Raw genomic sequence first — 17,299 nt, 5'->3', positions numbered from 1 at the left:
CTCATACAGATGCTCGGTCATTTGGTCACTTTTCATGTAACCAACATGAGAAGGAATGGGACACAGAAAAAGATCAGCAAAAAGTGCAGACCCCTGCCTTTGCTGCTCAGAGCGATGTTGCTGGATCAGCAGAATCAGCATCTCCTTAGAGGCTGCTGGAGAGGCAGCATCTCAGGCTCCATCCCAGACCTGCTGAATCAGAGTGCCCTTAACCCAATCCCCAGGTGTTTCAGTGCACATTCAAGGTTGAGAAGCACTGGCCCAGGCACTGGAAGAACAGAATCTGAATCAGACCAGGGCAGAGGCACTTTCTATTAAGCAAAGCTGCTGAGGGTTTCACCATGTCTGCAGTGATATGAAACTTAAAACAATAAGCTGTGTATTATTTGGAGTTGGAGTGTAGTAAGCTGTATGCAGCTCCCTCACATTCCATAGCTTTATCCTCCTCAAGCTTTCCGGGGCTTTATTGATTCCAAGGTAAATGTACCTTTTCACTTTTTGCCCCTGATAGATACTGCTTCAGATGGACCCCAAATCTGTAGTCAAGACCCCAAGCCTAGGATGGGCAGACCAGGAAAGCAGCAGTCTTAGTAGAAGGCTACCAGATCCTAACAAATTGTCAGCTGAATGTGGCACAAGTTACGAAAGCACTCAGTAAATTATAAAAGAGTCCAAAAATATAAAATAGTAATGTCATCAGAACACTCTGAATCAAGTGTGAGAACTGTAGAGACAACACACTCCTCCTCTTCTAGGCCAACTTGATTTTCTGGGAACATGAGCAGGTAATGGGGGCTGGTGGTGAGGATTAAGGAGAGCGTGTCTGCAACCACTGGGGCTGCAGAGGGAAAAGGTAAGACATTGTCATTCACCATCATTTGATACTGGAAGAGCAGGGCCATGGTTAATCATCCTTTTGATACATCCCCTTGTCCTGTCTGCCCATTCTACTATTAAGCAGACCCTCTGCCATCTCCATTTCACAGATGGAGGAGCTAAGGAACAAAGATGTCGAGTAGTTTACTGAAGATCAACTAGTAAGCCCAGCATTAAACACAAGTATCTGCCTCCAGAGCTCACCCACTTCACACCCTCTCACTGCCTCTCAGTAGATGTTTCCTACAGGTTGCCTCTGACTCTACCCCAGGAAGAAGTAACACATGTTTGGGGATTGGTGATAACATTGTAATCAATAAGAATTATTGTATGCTAATATCTCTGAGTAACATCCTGTGGGAACACACCAGACAGAGCTAACATATAATTGCTGAGCAACCCTTTATAGGTAATTAAAAAGTAAATGTTGGTGTTCCCTTTAACAAAATGGGCTTCCCTGATAGCTCAGTTGGTAAAGAAAGTGTTAGTCGCTCAGTCATGTCCAACTCAACTCCAAATACTGTAGCCTACCAGGCTCTTCTGTCCATGGGATTCTCCAGGTAAGAAAACTGGAGTGGGTTGCCAAAGAATCCACTTGTTGTGCAGGAGACACTGGTTCACTTCCTGGGTTGGGAAGATCTGCTGGAGAAGGGATAGGCTATTCACTCCAGTATTTTTGGGCTTCTCTGTGGCTCAGCTGGTAAAGAATCTGCCTGCAATGCGGGAGACCTGGGTTTGATCCCTGGGTTGGGAAGATCCCCTGGAGAAGGCAAAGGCTACCCATTCCAGTATTCTGGCCAGGAGAATTCCATGGACTGTATAGTCCATGGGGTTGCAAAGAGTCGGACATGACTGAGCAACTTTAAGAAGAAATGGATATATTTGCTGTCTACCCACTCCAGAGTTCCTGCCTGGAGAATCGCATGCACAGAGGAGCCTGGTGGGCTGTTGTCCATAGGGTCACAAAGAGTTGGACACGACCAAAGAGGCTTAGCACGCACGCATGGTAGTGACTGCAGAGTTCAATCATGATAGATACCAAAGAGGAACAAAGGAATGGGGAGTTTGGGGGGAACAAAAACAGCAAATAGTTGGGTCATCAGGGTCAAGTAGAACTTTTACTCTCAGCTGTCACCCTTCCCACAAGGGCTGTGCAGGGTACAGCCCCTCTTACCACTCCTTCCACAATACAGGCTAAATCTTTGCTATTCCCTGTCTTGTTTGAAAGAGGAAGCCAAGCTGAAGGAACTTGATGAAAAGCAATCTTCTCTTTTGTGTGTTTTGTGTTTTGAACACTTCTGTGTTACAGGAAAGGGGCTTGGCCCCCCTGGTGAAAGTGTAATTGCATTGCTCACACTCCTGGCAGTGTCTCCACCTGGGTCTCTCCCCTCTCCCCACCCCACCCCACATCCATCTTTCTCCATACTGGCAGAGCCAGCCCTCTGGGGCCTCACGCTCCCTGGGCCTGCTTCATTGGCTCCAGAACTGATAATGCTGTCTCCCACCTACCTCTCTTGCTGATAAACGAATTCCTGAAATACCTTTACAGACCTTCACATCATCATAAATGCTGCTTTAAAGAAGGACAAATGGTGGAAGTAAATGAACAGCAGATGGAACATAAATGGTCCCACATGTCAAATTTAACTTCTTCAGTAAGAAGAGAGGCAAAAAACCAAGGTCCTTCCTTCCCTATGCATGGAGGAATAACAAGAACCACAGCTACTGCCACAAATTGTTGTTCCAATTTTCTTTTTATACAAGTGACCACCATAGACCTCCTGAGATTGAAAACATCTACATGTTTTTTATGAAAACTCTAGTCCCCTTGGTGGGGTGAAATTGCATTCAGCTTTTCCTAAGCAGGGGGCAACACTGACCAGAACATCACATGTTTTTAATTATGGTCCTGAACCTCCTTATGTACATTTTTCAAGCCAACAGTCACTCTGAAAAAATCAATTTTTCTTTGTATAAACATGGCTTGCCTAAAAAAGTGGGAGTTTTTATAAGCACTTTTAAGACTCTATTTTCCAAAAATCTTAATGTACCTATTTGAAAACATAATTGTAATATATAAGGGAACTATATGTAACTTTGTTCTATATTTTCCAAGTCTACTGTAAATATGCCATCATACTTGGATACTTTAAAAAAGAAAAAAAAGGACATTGGTTAAGTTTACGACAAAACATGACTAGTTCTGTAAATTACTATACATTTATACAATGGGACACTATGAAATCATTAAACTAATGCTTGTGAAGAAGAATTTTTTTTTTAAAAAAAGACTCTGTTCTCCTTACATAGGGCATAGGCTCTGATTATTAGCTTTCTCAAGTTTGAGGGAGACTGGAAGTGCACACAGAAAGACAGCAAGCACTTCAGGGCAGGACTGCACGTGTGAAGGAATTGAGAGGCAACGTGAGTTGTCGTAGGTCAAAAGAGAGATGGTAACTGTGGGCATGGGTAGGCAGGGAAGACTTTCTGGGTAATGGGTATTAAACTGGAGTCCTGGAGAAAAGCAGCGTTTGGTGGAAGAGAGGCACAAAGAAGGCATTCTAGATGGTTAGTAGGGTATCAGTTTGGAGAGGAACAGGCAGGTCATCATTGATATTCCTTTACAATTCCTTTAGTAATGAAGTACTGTGAACACTGTAAACCTTGTCCACACTAAAATTTGACATACAGTGAGTTAGACAAAGGAAGAAATGAAAGAAAACTCTATGAGCTAATAGCTGGGCATTTATACAACTGCCCCTCCAAGAACTACCACGAATCTAGAGATGGGTAGGGATTGTGTAGAGAAGTTTTCTTTGTTGCCCATCCACAAGGTTTCCTCCAATACCCTTTAGTATGAAGCCTTTGTAATCCTAATATATATTTAAAGACTTTGTTGTTGTGAGGATATAATAATATAACAGTGAAAGCTCCCAGCACTGAACCTATCACATGGGAGAAGCTGGTAAAAGCTTGATCAGACTTGGAAATGCAGGCTTCGCTGCAAAGTTGGAGAGAAGAACCTGGCATCCTGCTCTCTGCAGTTTCGGCTGTGGACTTGGTAAAGAGCCACCACTCTTGAATTGTCAGGCTGGGCTTTCAGGGATCATGAATTACACTAGAGTTGGGTTCTGATGAGACTCACAGATGTCAAGATGGAAACTCTGGAATAACAGGTTGCAAAGGGTCTCACAGTTGGAAAAGGGTCTCTGCAGGCCATATTGCTTTGCTATACATTCCAGACACACATTGACTCAAATTCCCTCTTCTCCTCTGTCATCCATTTCTTTGATGTTCCGTGCATGAAATTTAGGATAAACCAAAACTCTGGGGTGACTCCAAGGAGGGCAGGTATCCTGGAGTCATTCTCTTGTGAACATAATCTCCTAATTCTCTCTTCCCTCCATCCTCCCCCACACACTGCTGCTTCATGTCCTTCCCCCCACTGTGTCACTGCTTTCCATTTTCAGGTTTCCCCTGCTACCTGAAAGAAGAGTGTTCCTATGAAGACCTGTATAAACTGAAATGGATATGGGGCAAAGAAACAATTACTTTTTAAAAATAAAAGCAAAAATTCTCTTTGGGCTTCTTTTTGTTGTTGAAAACAAATCAAATTGGAGCTCCATAACCCCCTTTCCACATCCTCAGATTCAACCAACTATAGAATGAAGTTTGAATTTCGATCTGCAATTAACTGAAATTAACAATATGCAACTAGTCTATAAGGGGCCAACAGAACTACCCCATTTTATAAGAGGGACTTGAGGGCTTTTGGTAGCCTGGATCCTGGAATCAAGATGACTGTAATAACGTAGGTCTTTCCTCAAAGTAAAGAAGTGTAAAGTCAACGTTTGAAAAGTAAGGGATACCTGTATCCTGAAATAAAATTTCAGTTCAGTTCAGATGCTCAGCCATGTCTGATTTTTGTAACCCCATGGACTGAAGCACAGCAGGCTTCCCCGTTTATCACCAGCTCCTGGACTTTGCTCACACTCATGTCCATTGAGTCAGTGATGCCATCCAATCATCTCTTCCTCTGCCACCCTTTCTCCTTCTGCCTGAAATCTTTCCCAGCATCAGGGTCTTTTCTAATGAGTTAGCTCTTCACATCAGGGAGCCAAAATATTGGAGCTTCAGCATCAGTTCAGTTCAGTTCAGTCACTCAGTTGTGTTCGACTCTTTGCAACCCCATGAACCACAGCATGCCAGGCCTCCCTGTCCATCACCAAATCCCGGAGTCCACCCAAACCCAGGTCCACTGAGTCGGTGATGCCATCCAACCATCTCATCCTCTGTCGTCCCCTTCTCCTCCTACCCTCAATCTTTCCCAGCATCAGGGTCTTTTCAAATGAGTCAGCTCTCTGCATCAGGTGGTCAAAGTATTGGAGTTTCAGCTTCAACATCAGTCCTTCCAGTGAACACCCAGGACTGATCTCCTTTAGGATGGACTGGTTGGATCTCCTTGCAGTCCAAGGACTCTCAACAGTCTTCTCCAACACCACAGTTCAAAAGCGTCAATTCTTTGTCGCTCAGCTTTCTTTACAGTCCAACCCTCACATCCATACATGACCACTGGAAAAACCAGAGCCTTGACTAGATGGACCTTTGTTGGCAAAGTAATGTCTCTGCTTTATAATATGCTGTCTAGGTTGTCCTTCCAAAGAATATTCAGGATTGATTTCCTTTAGGATTGACTGGTTTGATTTCCTTGCTGTCCAAGGGATTCTCAAGAGTCTTCTCCAACACCACAGCTCAAAAGCATCAATTCTTCAGTGCTCAACTTTCTTTATGGTCCAACTCGCACATGACTATTGGAAAAACTATAGCTTTGACTATATAGATCTTTGTCAGCAAGGTTATGTCTCTGCTTTTTAATATGCTGTCTAGGTTTGTCATAGTTTTTCTTCCAAGGAGTAAGTGTTGTTTAATTTCATGGCTGCAGTCACCATTTGCAGTGATTTTGGAGCCCAAGAATATAAAGTCTGTCACTGTTTCCATTGTTTTCTCTCCTATTTGCTGTGAAGTGATGGGACCGGATGCAATGATCTTCATTTTTTGAATATTGAGTTTTAAGCCAACTTTGTCACTCTCCTTTTTTACTTTCATCAGGAGGTTCTTTAGTTCTTCTTCGCTTTCTGCCATAAGGGTGGTGTCATCTGCATATCTGAGGTTATTGATAATTCTCCCAGCAATCTTGATTCCAGCTTGTGCTTCATCCAGCCCTGCATTTCGCATGATGTACTCTGCATGTAAGTTAAATAAGCAGGGTGACGATATACAGCCTTAATGCGCTCCTTTCCCAATTTGGAATCAGTCCATTGTTGTATGTCTGGTTCTAAATGTTGCTTCTTGAACTGCATATAGGTTTCTCGGGAGGCAGGTCAGGTGGTCTGGTATTCCCATCTCTTGAAGAATTTTCCACAGTTTGTTGTGATCCACATGGTCAAAGGCTTTAGTGTAGTCAATGAAACAGAAGTAGATGTTTTTCTGGAATTCTCTTGCCTTTTCTATGATCCAAGAGATGTTGGCAATTTGATCTCTGGTTCCTCTGTCTTTACTAAAACCAGCTTGAACAACTGGAAATTCTCAGTTCATGTACTGTTGAAGCCTAGCTTGGAGAATTTTGAGCATCACTCTGCTGGGTGTGAGATGAATGCAATTGTGTGGTAGTTTGAACATTCTTTGGCATTGCCTTTCTTTGGAATTGGAATGAAAACTGACCTTTTCCAGTCCTGTGGCCACTGCTGTCTTCCAAATTTGCTGGCATACTGAGTGCAACACTTTCATAGCATCATGCCAACAAAGGTCATCTTTTATGACTTGAAATAGCTCAGATGGAATTCCATCAACTCTATTAGCTTTGTTTGTAGTGATGTTTTCTAACGCCCACTTGACTTTGAACTCCAGGATGTCTGGCTCTAAGTGAGTGATCACACCATTGTGGTTGTCTGGGTCATTAATATGTTTTTTGTATAGTTCTTCTGTGTATTCTTGCCCCCTCTTTTTAATACCTTCTGCTTCTGTTATGCCCATACCATTTCTGTCCTTTATTGTGCCCATCTTTGCATAAAATACTCCCTTGGTATCACTAATTTTCTTGAAGAGATCTCTAGTTTTTCCCATTCTGTTGTTTTCCTCTATTTCTTTGCATTGATCATTGAGAAAGGTTTTCTTATCTCTCCTTGCTATTCTTTGGAACTCTGCATTCAGATGGGTATATCTTTTATTTTCTCTTTTACCTTTCACTTCTCTTCTTTTCTCAACTATTTATAAGGCCTCCTCAGACAACCATTTTGCCTTTTTTGCATTTCTTCTTCTTGGGGATAGTTTTGATCACTGCCTCCTGTACAATGTTAGCAACCTCTGTCCATAGTTCTTCAGGCACTCTGCCTATCAGGTCTTTTATTTTTATTTTTTTAAATTTTATTTATTTATCTTTCATTTTACAATATTGTATTGGTTTTGCCATACACTGACATGAATTTGCCACGGGTATACCTATGTTCCCCATCCTGAACCCCCCTCCCATCTCCCTCCCCATCCCATCCCTCTGGGTCATCCCAGTGCACCAGCCCCGAGCACCCTGTATTAGGCATTGAACCTGGACTAGTGATTCATTTCACATATGATAATTTACATGTTTCAGTGCCATTCTCCCAAATCATTCCACCCTTGCCCTCTCCCACAGAGTCCAAAAGACTGTTTTATACATCTGTGTCTCTTTTGCTGTTTCACACACAAGGTTATAATTACCATCTTTCTAAATTCCATATATATGTGTTAGTATACTGTATTGGTTGTCTATCAGGTCTAATCCCTTGAATCTCTTTATCACATTCACTGTATAATCACAAGGGTTTTGATTTAGGTCATACTTGAATGGTCTGGTTGCTTTCCCTACTTTCTTCAATTTATGTCTGAATTTTACAATAAGAAGTTCATGATCTGAGCCACAGTCAGCTCCCAGTTCTGATTTTGCTGACTGTGTAGAGCTTCTCCATCTTCAGCTGTAAATAATATAATCAGTCTGATTTTGGTATTGCCCATCTGGTGATTTCCATGTGTACAGTCATCTCTTGTGTTATTGGAAGAAGGCGTTTGCTATGACCAGTGTCTTCTCTTGGCAAAATTCTGTTAGCCTTTGACTTGCTTCATTTTGTACTCCAAGGCCGAACTTGCCTGTTACTCCAGGTATCTCTTAACTTCCTGCTTTTGCATTCCAGTCCCCTGTGATGAAAAGGACATCTTTGTGTGGTGCTAGTTCTAGAAGGTCTTGCAGGCCTTCATAGAACCATTCCACCTCAGCTTCTTCGGCACAGGTGGTTGGGGCATAGACTTGTGTTACTGTGATAGTGAATGGTTTGCCTTGGAAATGAACAGAGGTCATTCTGTTGTTTTTCTAGACTGCACCCAAGTATTTTGGACTCTTATTGACTATGAGGGCTGTTCCATTTCTTCTAAGGGATTCTTGCCCACAGTTGTAGATATAGTGGTCATCAGAATCAAATTTCCCATTCGGATCCATTTTACTTCACTGATTACTAAAATGTCAATGTTCACTCTTGCCATCTCCTGTTTGACCACTTTCAATTTACCTTGATTCATGGACCTAACATTCCAGGTTCTTATGCAATATTGTTCTTTATAGGATCGGACTTTATTTCCATCACAGTCACATCCACACTGGGCATTGTTTTTGCTTTGACTCAGCCTCTTCATTCTTTCTGATGCTACTCTCCACTCTTCTCCAGTAGAATATTGAGTACCTATTGACCTGGGGAGTTCATCTTTCAGTGTCCTATCTTTTGCCTTTCATACTGTTCATGGGGTTCTCAAGGCAAGAATACTGAAGTGGTTTGCCATTCCTTTCTCCATTGGACCACATTTTTACACCTACCTAATTTTACCTTTGGGCTTCTGTGGCGGCTCAGAGGGTAAGCAATCTGCCTACAATTTAGGACACCTGGGTTCAGTCTCTGGGTTGGGAGGATCCCCTGGAGAAGGAAATGGGTATCCACTCTAGTATTCTTACCTGGAGAAGCCCATGGACAGAGGAGCCTGGCAGGCACCTTTGCTATACTTTGCCTTTCACTTCACCTGCCACCTGGTTCTTAAAAACAAAGAATAAACAGTTTCACCACTACTCTCACCATCACCATCAAAACAACCAAAGAACATACCACCCATTCAACCAAGCCAGAGGTTAACGCTTTGAGTTAAAACTTTCCTTAAACATAACTTTCTCCCCCGTGTCTTTGGCTAGTTGGAAAGGTGGGCGTGAGGGAACGGTGACCCCGTGCTTGGGGCTTAGGGCTGAGTCAGATGTCCTTTGTCCCTTCCCTCTGCTTCCCCCTTGTGCCTTCCTCCTGACCCTCCCTTCTCCCTACCTTTTCTCATTTCTCCTATTTACTTCCCCACACAATTTCTAGCCCTCAAAGCTTCCATCCCTGCTTGGGGCCTGAGTCTAACCTCCTACTACGACCACCTGTGACTAACTGTCCCCAGTTCTGATGGTGTCTGATCAGAGCAGCCTCCCTGGCACCACATGCACTTAGCAAAGGCATCTTCTAGTCCAAGGATCGCTGACTGCTCAGCCAGCACACAGTTGCCAGGAGCCACCCTCTCCTTCTCCAGCTTCCCCTGGGTCTTGGCAAGCAAATGGTTCAATGGTTAGTGACCACCCAGCAGGCTACTTAGGGCTCGTACAGTTTTGAAAGGTACAGACCTTTCTTCCTATCTTGACACCCTTTTTTATTTTTAAAAATCTTTTAAAGTAATTCTTCTTGGAGTATGGTTGATTTACAATGTTGTGTTAGTTTTAGGTATACAGTAAAGTGAATCAGTTATGTATATATATATCTCCACTCTTTTATAGTTTCTTTTCCCATATAGGTCAATAGAGTATTGAGTAGAGTTCTCTGGGCTACACAGCAGGTTCTTACTAGTTATTTATTTTTATATATGCATATGTACTAAGTCACTTCATTTATGTCTGACTCTTTGCAACCCCATGGACTGTAGCCCGCCAGGCTCCTCTGTCCACGGGATTCTCCAGGCAAGAACACTAACACGGGTTGCCATGCCTGTTTCCAGGGTATCTTTCCAGCCAAGAGATCGAACCCATGTCTCTTACGTCTCCTGGATTGGCAGGCAAGTTCTTTCCCACTAGCGCCACCTGGGAAGCCCCATTTTTATATGTAGTAGTATGGATATGTAAATCTCAAACTCCCAATTTATCCCTCCCCGCTTCCCCTTTAGTAACCATGAGAAAAATATGGAGTGCTTCATAAATTTGCATATCATCCTTGAGCAGGGGCCATACTAATCTTCTCTGTATGGTTCCAACTTTAGTATATGTGCTCCTGAAGCGAGCACTATCCTCTCTTTTTTAATCCACAATTGCTGTTATCTTTCTTTTACTTCTCCAGAATTAACTTCAAAATCTAAATGTTTTGCTTGTCTATCCTGTTATTTAGCCCTTTTGGCTTATTATTTAGATAAAAACACTCATCCTGAAACACAGGAATAAGAAAAGTGTGCTTACCTGGTGTATCAACTAAAACTCACCCATTTAATTCAGTCATTTGGCACAAAGGAGGCTCCTGTTTCCTCCAGTTTTTCAGTCTCTCTAGGATGCTAATTGTTTTTCTTTTGATAGTCTTATAATCTTGGCCTGAAGTCTAAAATCTGGCCTGCTGGGCTATGTGTCAGATTTGTAAATTAGAGGACATCTGTTTTGAATTTTAACCATCTTTAATTTTCTTTCAAGCTCTCTCTTCCCTTATTCATTTCCCCTTCAGTTGTAAGGGTCAGACTTTGCTAGATGCTTTAGACAAAAGTGTGGATCTCTCTGCTTTGTGGGGCACAGATTAAAATTACTGAAGCTAAATGGTCACAATGAAGGCTATTCAGAGAAGAGATGTTGGGAGAGAAGCCTTAGCAACCATCCCAGAGAGGATGAGCAGCTAATACAAAAAGGGCGCAGTCCACACCAGTCTTTTGAGGTTCCCACTGAATACTTATAATCGATTAGGAGACTGATGGAGAGGGTTGAAATGGATGAAGTATTCTGAATTGAGGGAGAGGCTGAGCTGGTGATGGTGGTGGCAATATTTGAAGAGCATGGTGACCTTTTATCTCTTAACATTTTTTTCTCTTTTTTTCCATAGAAAAATAATAAAGGGAGGAGAAATGAATTTTTCTAATGCAGACCCATATTTGGACAGGGAGACCCCCTTTTTTTCTCCTATCTGCATATCTCTTAAATTCTTCTTTTCATGAGGAAGTTATCTATTGCTAATTGGATTGGGCCTACTTTATTAAGAACCATTTTTCCTGTTGGAATGCCTTAATGTAACACCCTGTATAACAAGTTTTTCCTTTATACAAACCCTTTTCACACATATAATCTCACAGAGAGTCAATTGGCCCCTTGTAACTTTGCATGTGTAGAGGCAAGAAAGAATGGACAGACTGTTGGCCAGAATACACGTCTGAGCTTTTACATCTGATGCACACGCCAGTCACCATTGGAAGAAACGAGCAGGCTAGCTGTGCAGAGAATATAAAGTGGCTCCCCCAAACCCCAGCTGTAGAAGCTCTAAACTGAATTCTGAAACTGCACCATGAAAATTAGCTAACAGTGACTCTGCTTGCACACAGATGACAAAGCATCCCTTCGTGACGCTGGCTTTGGGTTTCTTGGATGTTGCCATGTGTAGGCTGTTGCTAGGTGTAAATGCTGTTTTTAAAATGGAATATATAGATAGCAGTGGTTTTCAACTGGGGATGATTTCTGTCTCTAAGGGAACATTTAGCAATGTCTGGAGACATTCTTGGTTAGTACAACTGAGGGGGAGGGTTGCCACTAGCATCTGGTGCATAGAGGCCGGGGAAGTGGGAAGTATTTCTAGAGTACACGGGATAGCTCCACAACCAAGACTTAACCAAATGTCAATAACACCAAAATTAGACATCCTGGTATTATAGGCATCTATGCCAGATGTTGAACCAGGCAACAATAGATTTTAATATGCTAAATCAAAAGTATGGCATTGAGAGAAAAGGGCACTTGCTACCTGTCTTCCTTGAATGAACAGCTACTGTTGAGATGACCATCTTGGCCAGAAAATATTCTCTGTGTGGAATGGGCAAAGAGGTGCTTCGTATGGGCTCCCCTCCTGCACCATCTTTTCTTGGTTATCAGCATGCTTTTCCATGTGCATGTGGTCACTCAAGCTAGACATCTCTGGGTTCTCATTCACTCTTCTCCTCTTCTCCTCAGCCCACCTCTCACCAGTAATTGATTCTTTCTAGTTCCAAGCTGTCTCACCATGGAGGGAGCTGACTGCTAAGGCTCCAGCAATAGCATCCTGGTCACCCTCTCTTTTGCCAGCCAAATCTATTCAGGGCTCCACCATGTCAGCCACTTCCTCACCCATCTAGTCCTTTAGTGAAGAAATATTGAATGCCCTCTATCTACTAATTACTGTTAGAAGCAGAGTTCATTCTCTGGGTAAAAATCTTCCCAGGTCACCATGTTGCTTACAGAACAAACTCCTTGCTTCTCTGTGAGTGTGCCTCTGACTGAACTTTTTCTGTGCTTCACTGGTATATTCACTCCAGTCACATTGAACCAATCGCTTTTCCTCAGTCTGGGTCACACACTCTTAAACCCTTTTATCTTTGCACATGAGGAGTGTCCTTTGTATCTGGAGTGCCCTTTCAACCCTTATTTGGGAACTTTCATTCATCCTGTGCAACATGATCTGGTACCTATGCAGATGCCTGGCTCATGGGAGCTACTCAACAAATATGGAATGAATTTAAATTTCATCTTCTTTGTGAAACATTCTTCATTTCCCTGGCTGTATGTCTCTCTTGCGCCACAGCCTGCTATACCCGCTTCCACGAACGCCTCACATGCACTGATGGTGCACCCTTTGAGGAATGGTGTTTCATGTCTTATGTCTTGTCCTGTGTCTCTTGGGACCTTCAGGCTCTGTGCCATGCTGGACATAAAGTGGATCCTTGTGACTAAATCTTCATTATTTTGTGAGGTTGGCTTCTGTGTTTCTGGAATGCTATTTCAGACTGAAAATGATATGCATCATTTGTTAACCCCCCAAACTCACAAAATCTGATGCTAGTCTTAAATGTGTCCTGCCCCTTCTCCAGAACTGAAAACCTTCCAATGCATAGGATCTGAAATTTTAGTCCATCTTTTATCATTTAGTTACTATGTAACTTTGGGAAGAGATTTAACCAGTCTCTGAGCCTTTGTTTCTTCCTCTATAAAATAGGAATAATGATAATTGCCCTTCTCAACTTGCAGAGTGATCATGAGGATCAAATGAGATGAGGAATTCAAAAGTATTGTGTAACTTCTATGGTCATAAAACTTTTCCAAGTGTCTCTCTATTCAAAATGTGACGAATATAATAAAACACCTCCCTCAATCTTGCATGGTCTAGACTTCTTGAAAGGACCAGATTTATCATATCCATTCTCTCCCTTCAACTCCAGGCATCCTATTTTATGCCCATCCATACCACTGGCAGATCACTCACTACAATCATCAGTAATTTTTAAATTGCCAATACCTGTGGACACTTATCTGTTCTTTCTTCATTTGACCTGACTCCAGTCTGCCTCTGCCTGAGATGTTCTCTGCACTGGGGCCAGAACAAGCTTCCTGAAATATGGATTCTGATCATATCTTAATACGTGAAAATCCTACCAGGACTCCTCACAGCCTCCAGGATAAAATTTAAACTCCTTAAGAAGGTCTGTCATGTCCTGCACCATCTGGTCCTTGCATATTACTTCATCGGTATTACCTAGTATTGATGCTAGCCAGACAGAATGACTTCTGTTTCCAGAAAGTGCTGTGCTCTTCCACATACTGCCCCAAAGCCAGCCTGGCGTAATCTGGTCATCTTTCAAGACTTGGTTCCAAATGTCACCTCTTCTGGGAAGCATTTCCTGATTTCAGCTTCCTCTCCATTCCATGCAGAAGTAGATACCCCAATCTGTGTTCCCCAAACTCCCTGACACAATCATAATTGGCATAATCTTCCCACTATTCTATAATTATCCACTTATTATCTACCTACTCTCTGGACAATGAGCTCTTTGGATAAAGGAATATGTTTTCTCTCTATATATGTCTAGCCATTGGCAGAATTCCTGGCATAGAGTAAGTAATGATTTAAATGTTTGTTAAATAAATAAACAAATTCTATTGGAAAAGACTTTGATGCTGGGAGGGATTGGGGGCAGGAGGAGAAGGGGACGACAGAGGATGAGATGGCTGGATGGCATCACTGACTCGATGAATGTGAATCTGAGTGAACTCCAGGAGTTGGTGATGGACAGGGAGGCCTGGCGTGCTGCAATTCATGGGGTCGCAAAGAGTCGAACACGACTGAGCAACTGAACTGAACTGACTGAACTGATAAACATTATTATTTGTACTACATTCTTATTTCTTTACTGTATTTTCTGCACTTGAAAAAATTGTTTTGGTTAATTCTGGTTTTTACAGATTTAGAAAAATTCTGGCAAATGTCATAATTTATTCAGAAATTACTCTATGTTGAGATAGTGAGTTTGGCTTTCTTTGGAAACTTTGATGCCTACAAAAAAAAGCATAGCCTTTGGTGCTATGCCTTCATGGGTTCGCAGCAGATCCTGAGGTCCCCAGGAATTCCTGCTCACCTGTCATTTCTGGCCTTGGTGGTTTCCAGTTGTCGGGTAAGGAGCTTGGAAATGGCAGTGAAGCTGTTGCTCATGCGGAAGATGTCTCTGCTCTGTGGGCCCAGGATGGAGGAGAAGGTGTCTGTGATGCTCTTAATCTCCAGCAGGAGAATATGATGAAACGAGTGCTCCATGCTGCCCAGCTGACTCACCAGGAATGGCAGGCAGCTCCTGGCTCTCTCCTGCAAGAACAATGGAGAATGCATACAATCGCTGGTGGGGATGAAAACGGGTGCAGCCACTAAGGAAAACAATATTGCTGTTCCTCCAAAAACAGAACTACCTTATGATCCATTAATCCTATTTCTGGGAATCTATTCAAAGGAAACAAAATCATATCTCAAAGAGATACCAGCACAGCCATGTTTGCAGCAGCATCACTTGCCACAGCCAAGGCACAGAAGCAACCTAAGTGTCCACTGACAGATGAATGGGTAAAGACAATGCGGCACACATGCATGGAATGAAAAACTATCCAGCCACAAAAAAGGAAGGAAATCCCACCATCTGTGACAACATAGATGAATCTGGAGGGCATTATGCCAAGTGAAACAAGTCAGACAGAGAAAACACAATTACTTACTGATATCTCTTATATATAGAATCTTTAAAAAAAAAAAAAAGTCAAACTCATAGAAATAGAGACCAGAAAAGTGGTTGCCAATGGCTAGTGGGTGAGGGAAATGAGTAAAAGTTGGTAAGGGGTACAAACTTTCAGTTATAAGATGAATAGGGGTTTGAGAGGCTAATGCATAACATGGTGACCACAGCTGCTAACATGGTATCATGGAACTGAAATTTGCTAAAATATATGGGATAATGGATGTGTTAGTTAAATTGATGGGAGGAATCCTTTGATATACATATATGTATATCAAATCATCCTGCTGTATACTTTAAATACTTATAATTTTACTTGTTATACCTTAATAAAGCTGGCAGGGGGTAGGAGGGAGTGGAGAATGATGAAGAACTAAGGCCTGTATTTTAAAAGAAAGTCAGAGTCTCGCGTCTGCAGATGACAGCTCTATGGGGAGTATACTCACAGAGCTAGCTGAAGTTAACAATGTTTCATTCATGATGCCTCTGAATTGGCTTCTTTGAGGTTTTAATTTTTTTCCTGATTCCCAGGACAATTTTTAAAAATTTTCCTGTTACTCCCTTCTTAAGAATATGTAGTCTCATGAGCCTATCTTGCCATGTCCAAATCTGTCAACCACTGCTAATGATCCGACCTCACATATCCACCCTTCCAGACTATAGTTCTTCCTGGGGCCAAGGTTCCATGCCAGTGACTCACTAACCCCACAGGGACACAGGAGGCCTGATCAGCGGCACCCTCCAGCCATCCACCTGTCGGATGACGGCAGGCACCATCCTGGTTTACCTCTTCTCCACAGGATATCTTCACTCATCTATTCACTTTAAGCATCTGGCAGCATGTTACAGACTTATGTGCCTGGTTGAAAGAATAGATTCTATTAGTTAACTTTAATCAAGTTAACTCTCACAATTGACTTAAATAGATTCCTTCAAAGAAACTGATGATGAACGACAATATGAATAACTTAGGTATGAATGAATAAGAAAATGGCTTAGCTGACAGGCCTCCTATACCTAGGAGAACTCATCAGGCACATTATGGGCTGACAAGTTTTAATCCAACATGACTGGAAGAGAGCCATAAAAATTCAAAATTATCTAGAAGGTTATTTGAAATGTAGATTCGTGCCCAACATAAATAATATACCATTGATAATTTAAAATATGCTTATTTCATCTTTAACTGCTCTTTTAAAATCTTTTTTTACTTTAAAAAAATAATTTATTCTTTAATTGAAGGGTAATTGCTTTATAGAATTTTGCTGTTTTCTGTCAAACAGCAACATGAATCAGCCATAGGTATAAATATGTCCCCTCCCTCTTGAACCTCCTTCCCATCTCCCTCCCCATCTCTCTCCCCATCCCATCTCTTATGTATTTCAAAATATTTTTATAATGATAGTATAATAGAATATATGTATAATTATAAACAAATATATGTCAGAGACTGATGCTCAAAATCCTTTTAAGTGGTAGGTGTACAGGTCTAAATTAACTCTTCCAGCTAGGAATTTCCCTGTCTCCTTTGTTACAGCATTTTGAGCCTTCATTTCTTTCAAGACATGACTCCTGTCTCCTTCACGAAGCCATACGCAGTGACCTCTTCTGTCTCAATTTTCAATCATTGTATTACAAATTCTTTTTTAAAAATCTTGATGGGCTTCCCTGATAGCTCAGTTGGTAAAGAATCCGCCTGCAATGCGGGAGACCTGGGTTCAATCCCTGGGTTGGGAGATCCTCTGGAGAAGGGAAAGGCTACCCACTCCAGTAATCTGGCCTAGAGAATGCCATGGACTGTATAGTACACGAGGTTGCAAAGAGTCGGACACGACTGAGTGACTTTCACTTTCACTTTAATACTTGGTTTCATTTGATATTTTTGTTTACTCATGATTTTTTTTGCATCACCAGATCAGTAGTGTAAGTCTATAATATGCCTGTGCTAGACTTGAGTCTGTCCAAGCCTTGTGCTCTGTTAACAGGCACAGGTTTAATTCTTACCATTACCCTAGGACATGACTGAAGCGACTTTGCATGCATGCATGCATTGGAGAAGGAAATG

General features: G+C 42.0%; 1 protein-coding gene and 1 non-coding gene across 21 annotated transcripts in view; both read right to left on the bottom strand.

Annotated features, from left to right (window-relative positions):
• VEPH1 (ventricular zone expressed PH domain containing 1) overlaps positions 1-17,299 on the bottom strand; it is a 676,809-nt gene that overhangs the window by 117,030 nt on the left and 542,480 nt on the right. For all 20 annotated transcript variants that reach the window (XM_060394259.1, XM_060394295.1, XM_060394263.1 and 17 more), the window contains one exon: positions 14,596-14,816. In XM_060394259.1, the coding sequence (XP_060250242.1) occupies positions 14,596-14,816 (221 nt within the window). The remainder of the gene's footprint in view (positions 1-14,595; positions 14,817-17,299) is intronic.
• On the bottom strand, positions 10,145-10,251 carry LOC114111065 (U6 spliceosomal RNA). The gene has a single exon (XR_003587192.1). It is a non-coding gene; the product is annotated as a U6 spliceosomal RNA (small nuclear RNA).

This window comes from Ovis aries, chromosome 1, assembly GCF_016772045.2.
Source record: "Ovis aries strain OAR_USU_Benz2616 breed Rambouillet chromosome 1, ARS-UI_Ramb_v3.0, whole genome shotgun sequence".
Classification (NCBI taxonomy): domain Eukaryota; kingdom Metazoa; phylum Chordata; class Mammalia; order Artiodactyla; family Bovidae; genus Ovis; species Ovis aries.
Note: the sequence above shows the minus strand (reverse complement) of the source record. Positions and strands in the feature narration are given on the sequence as shown.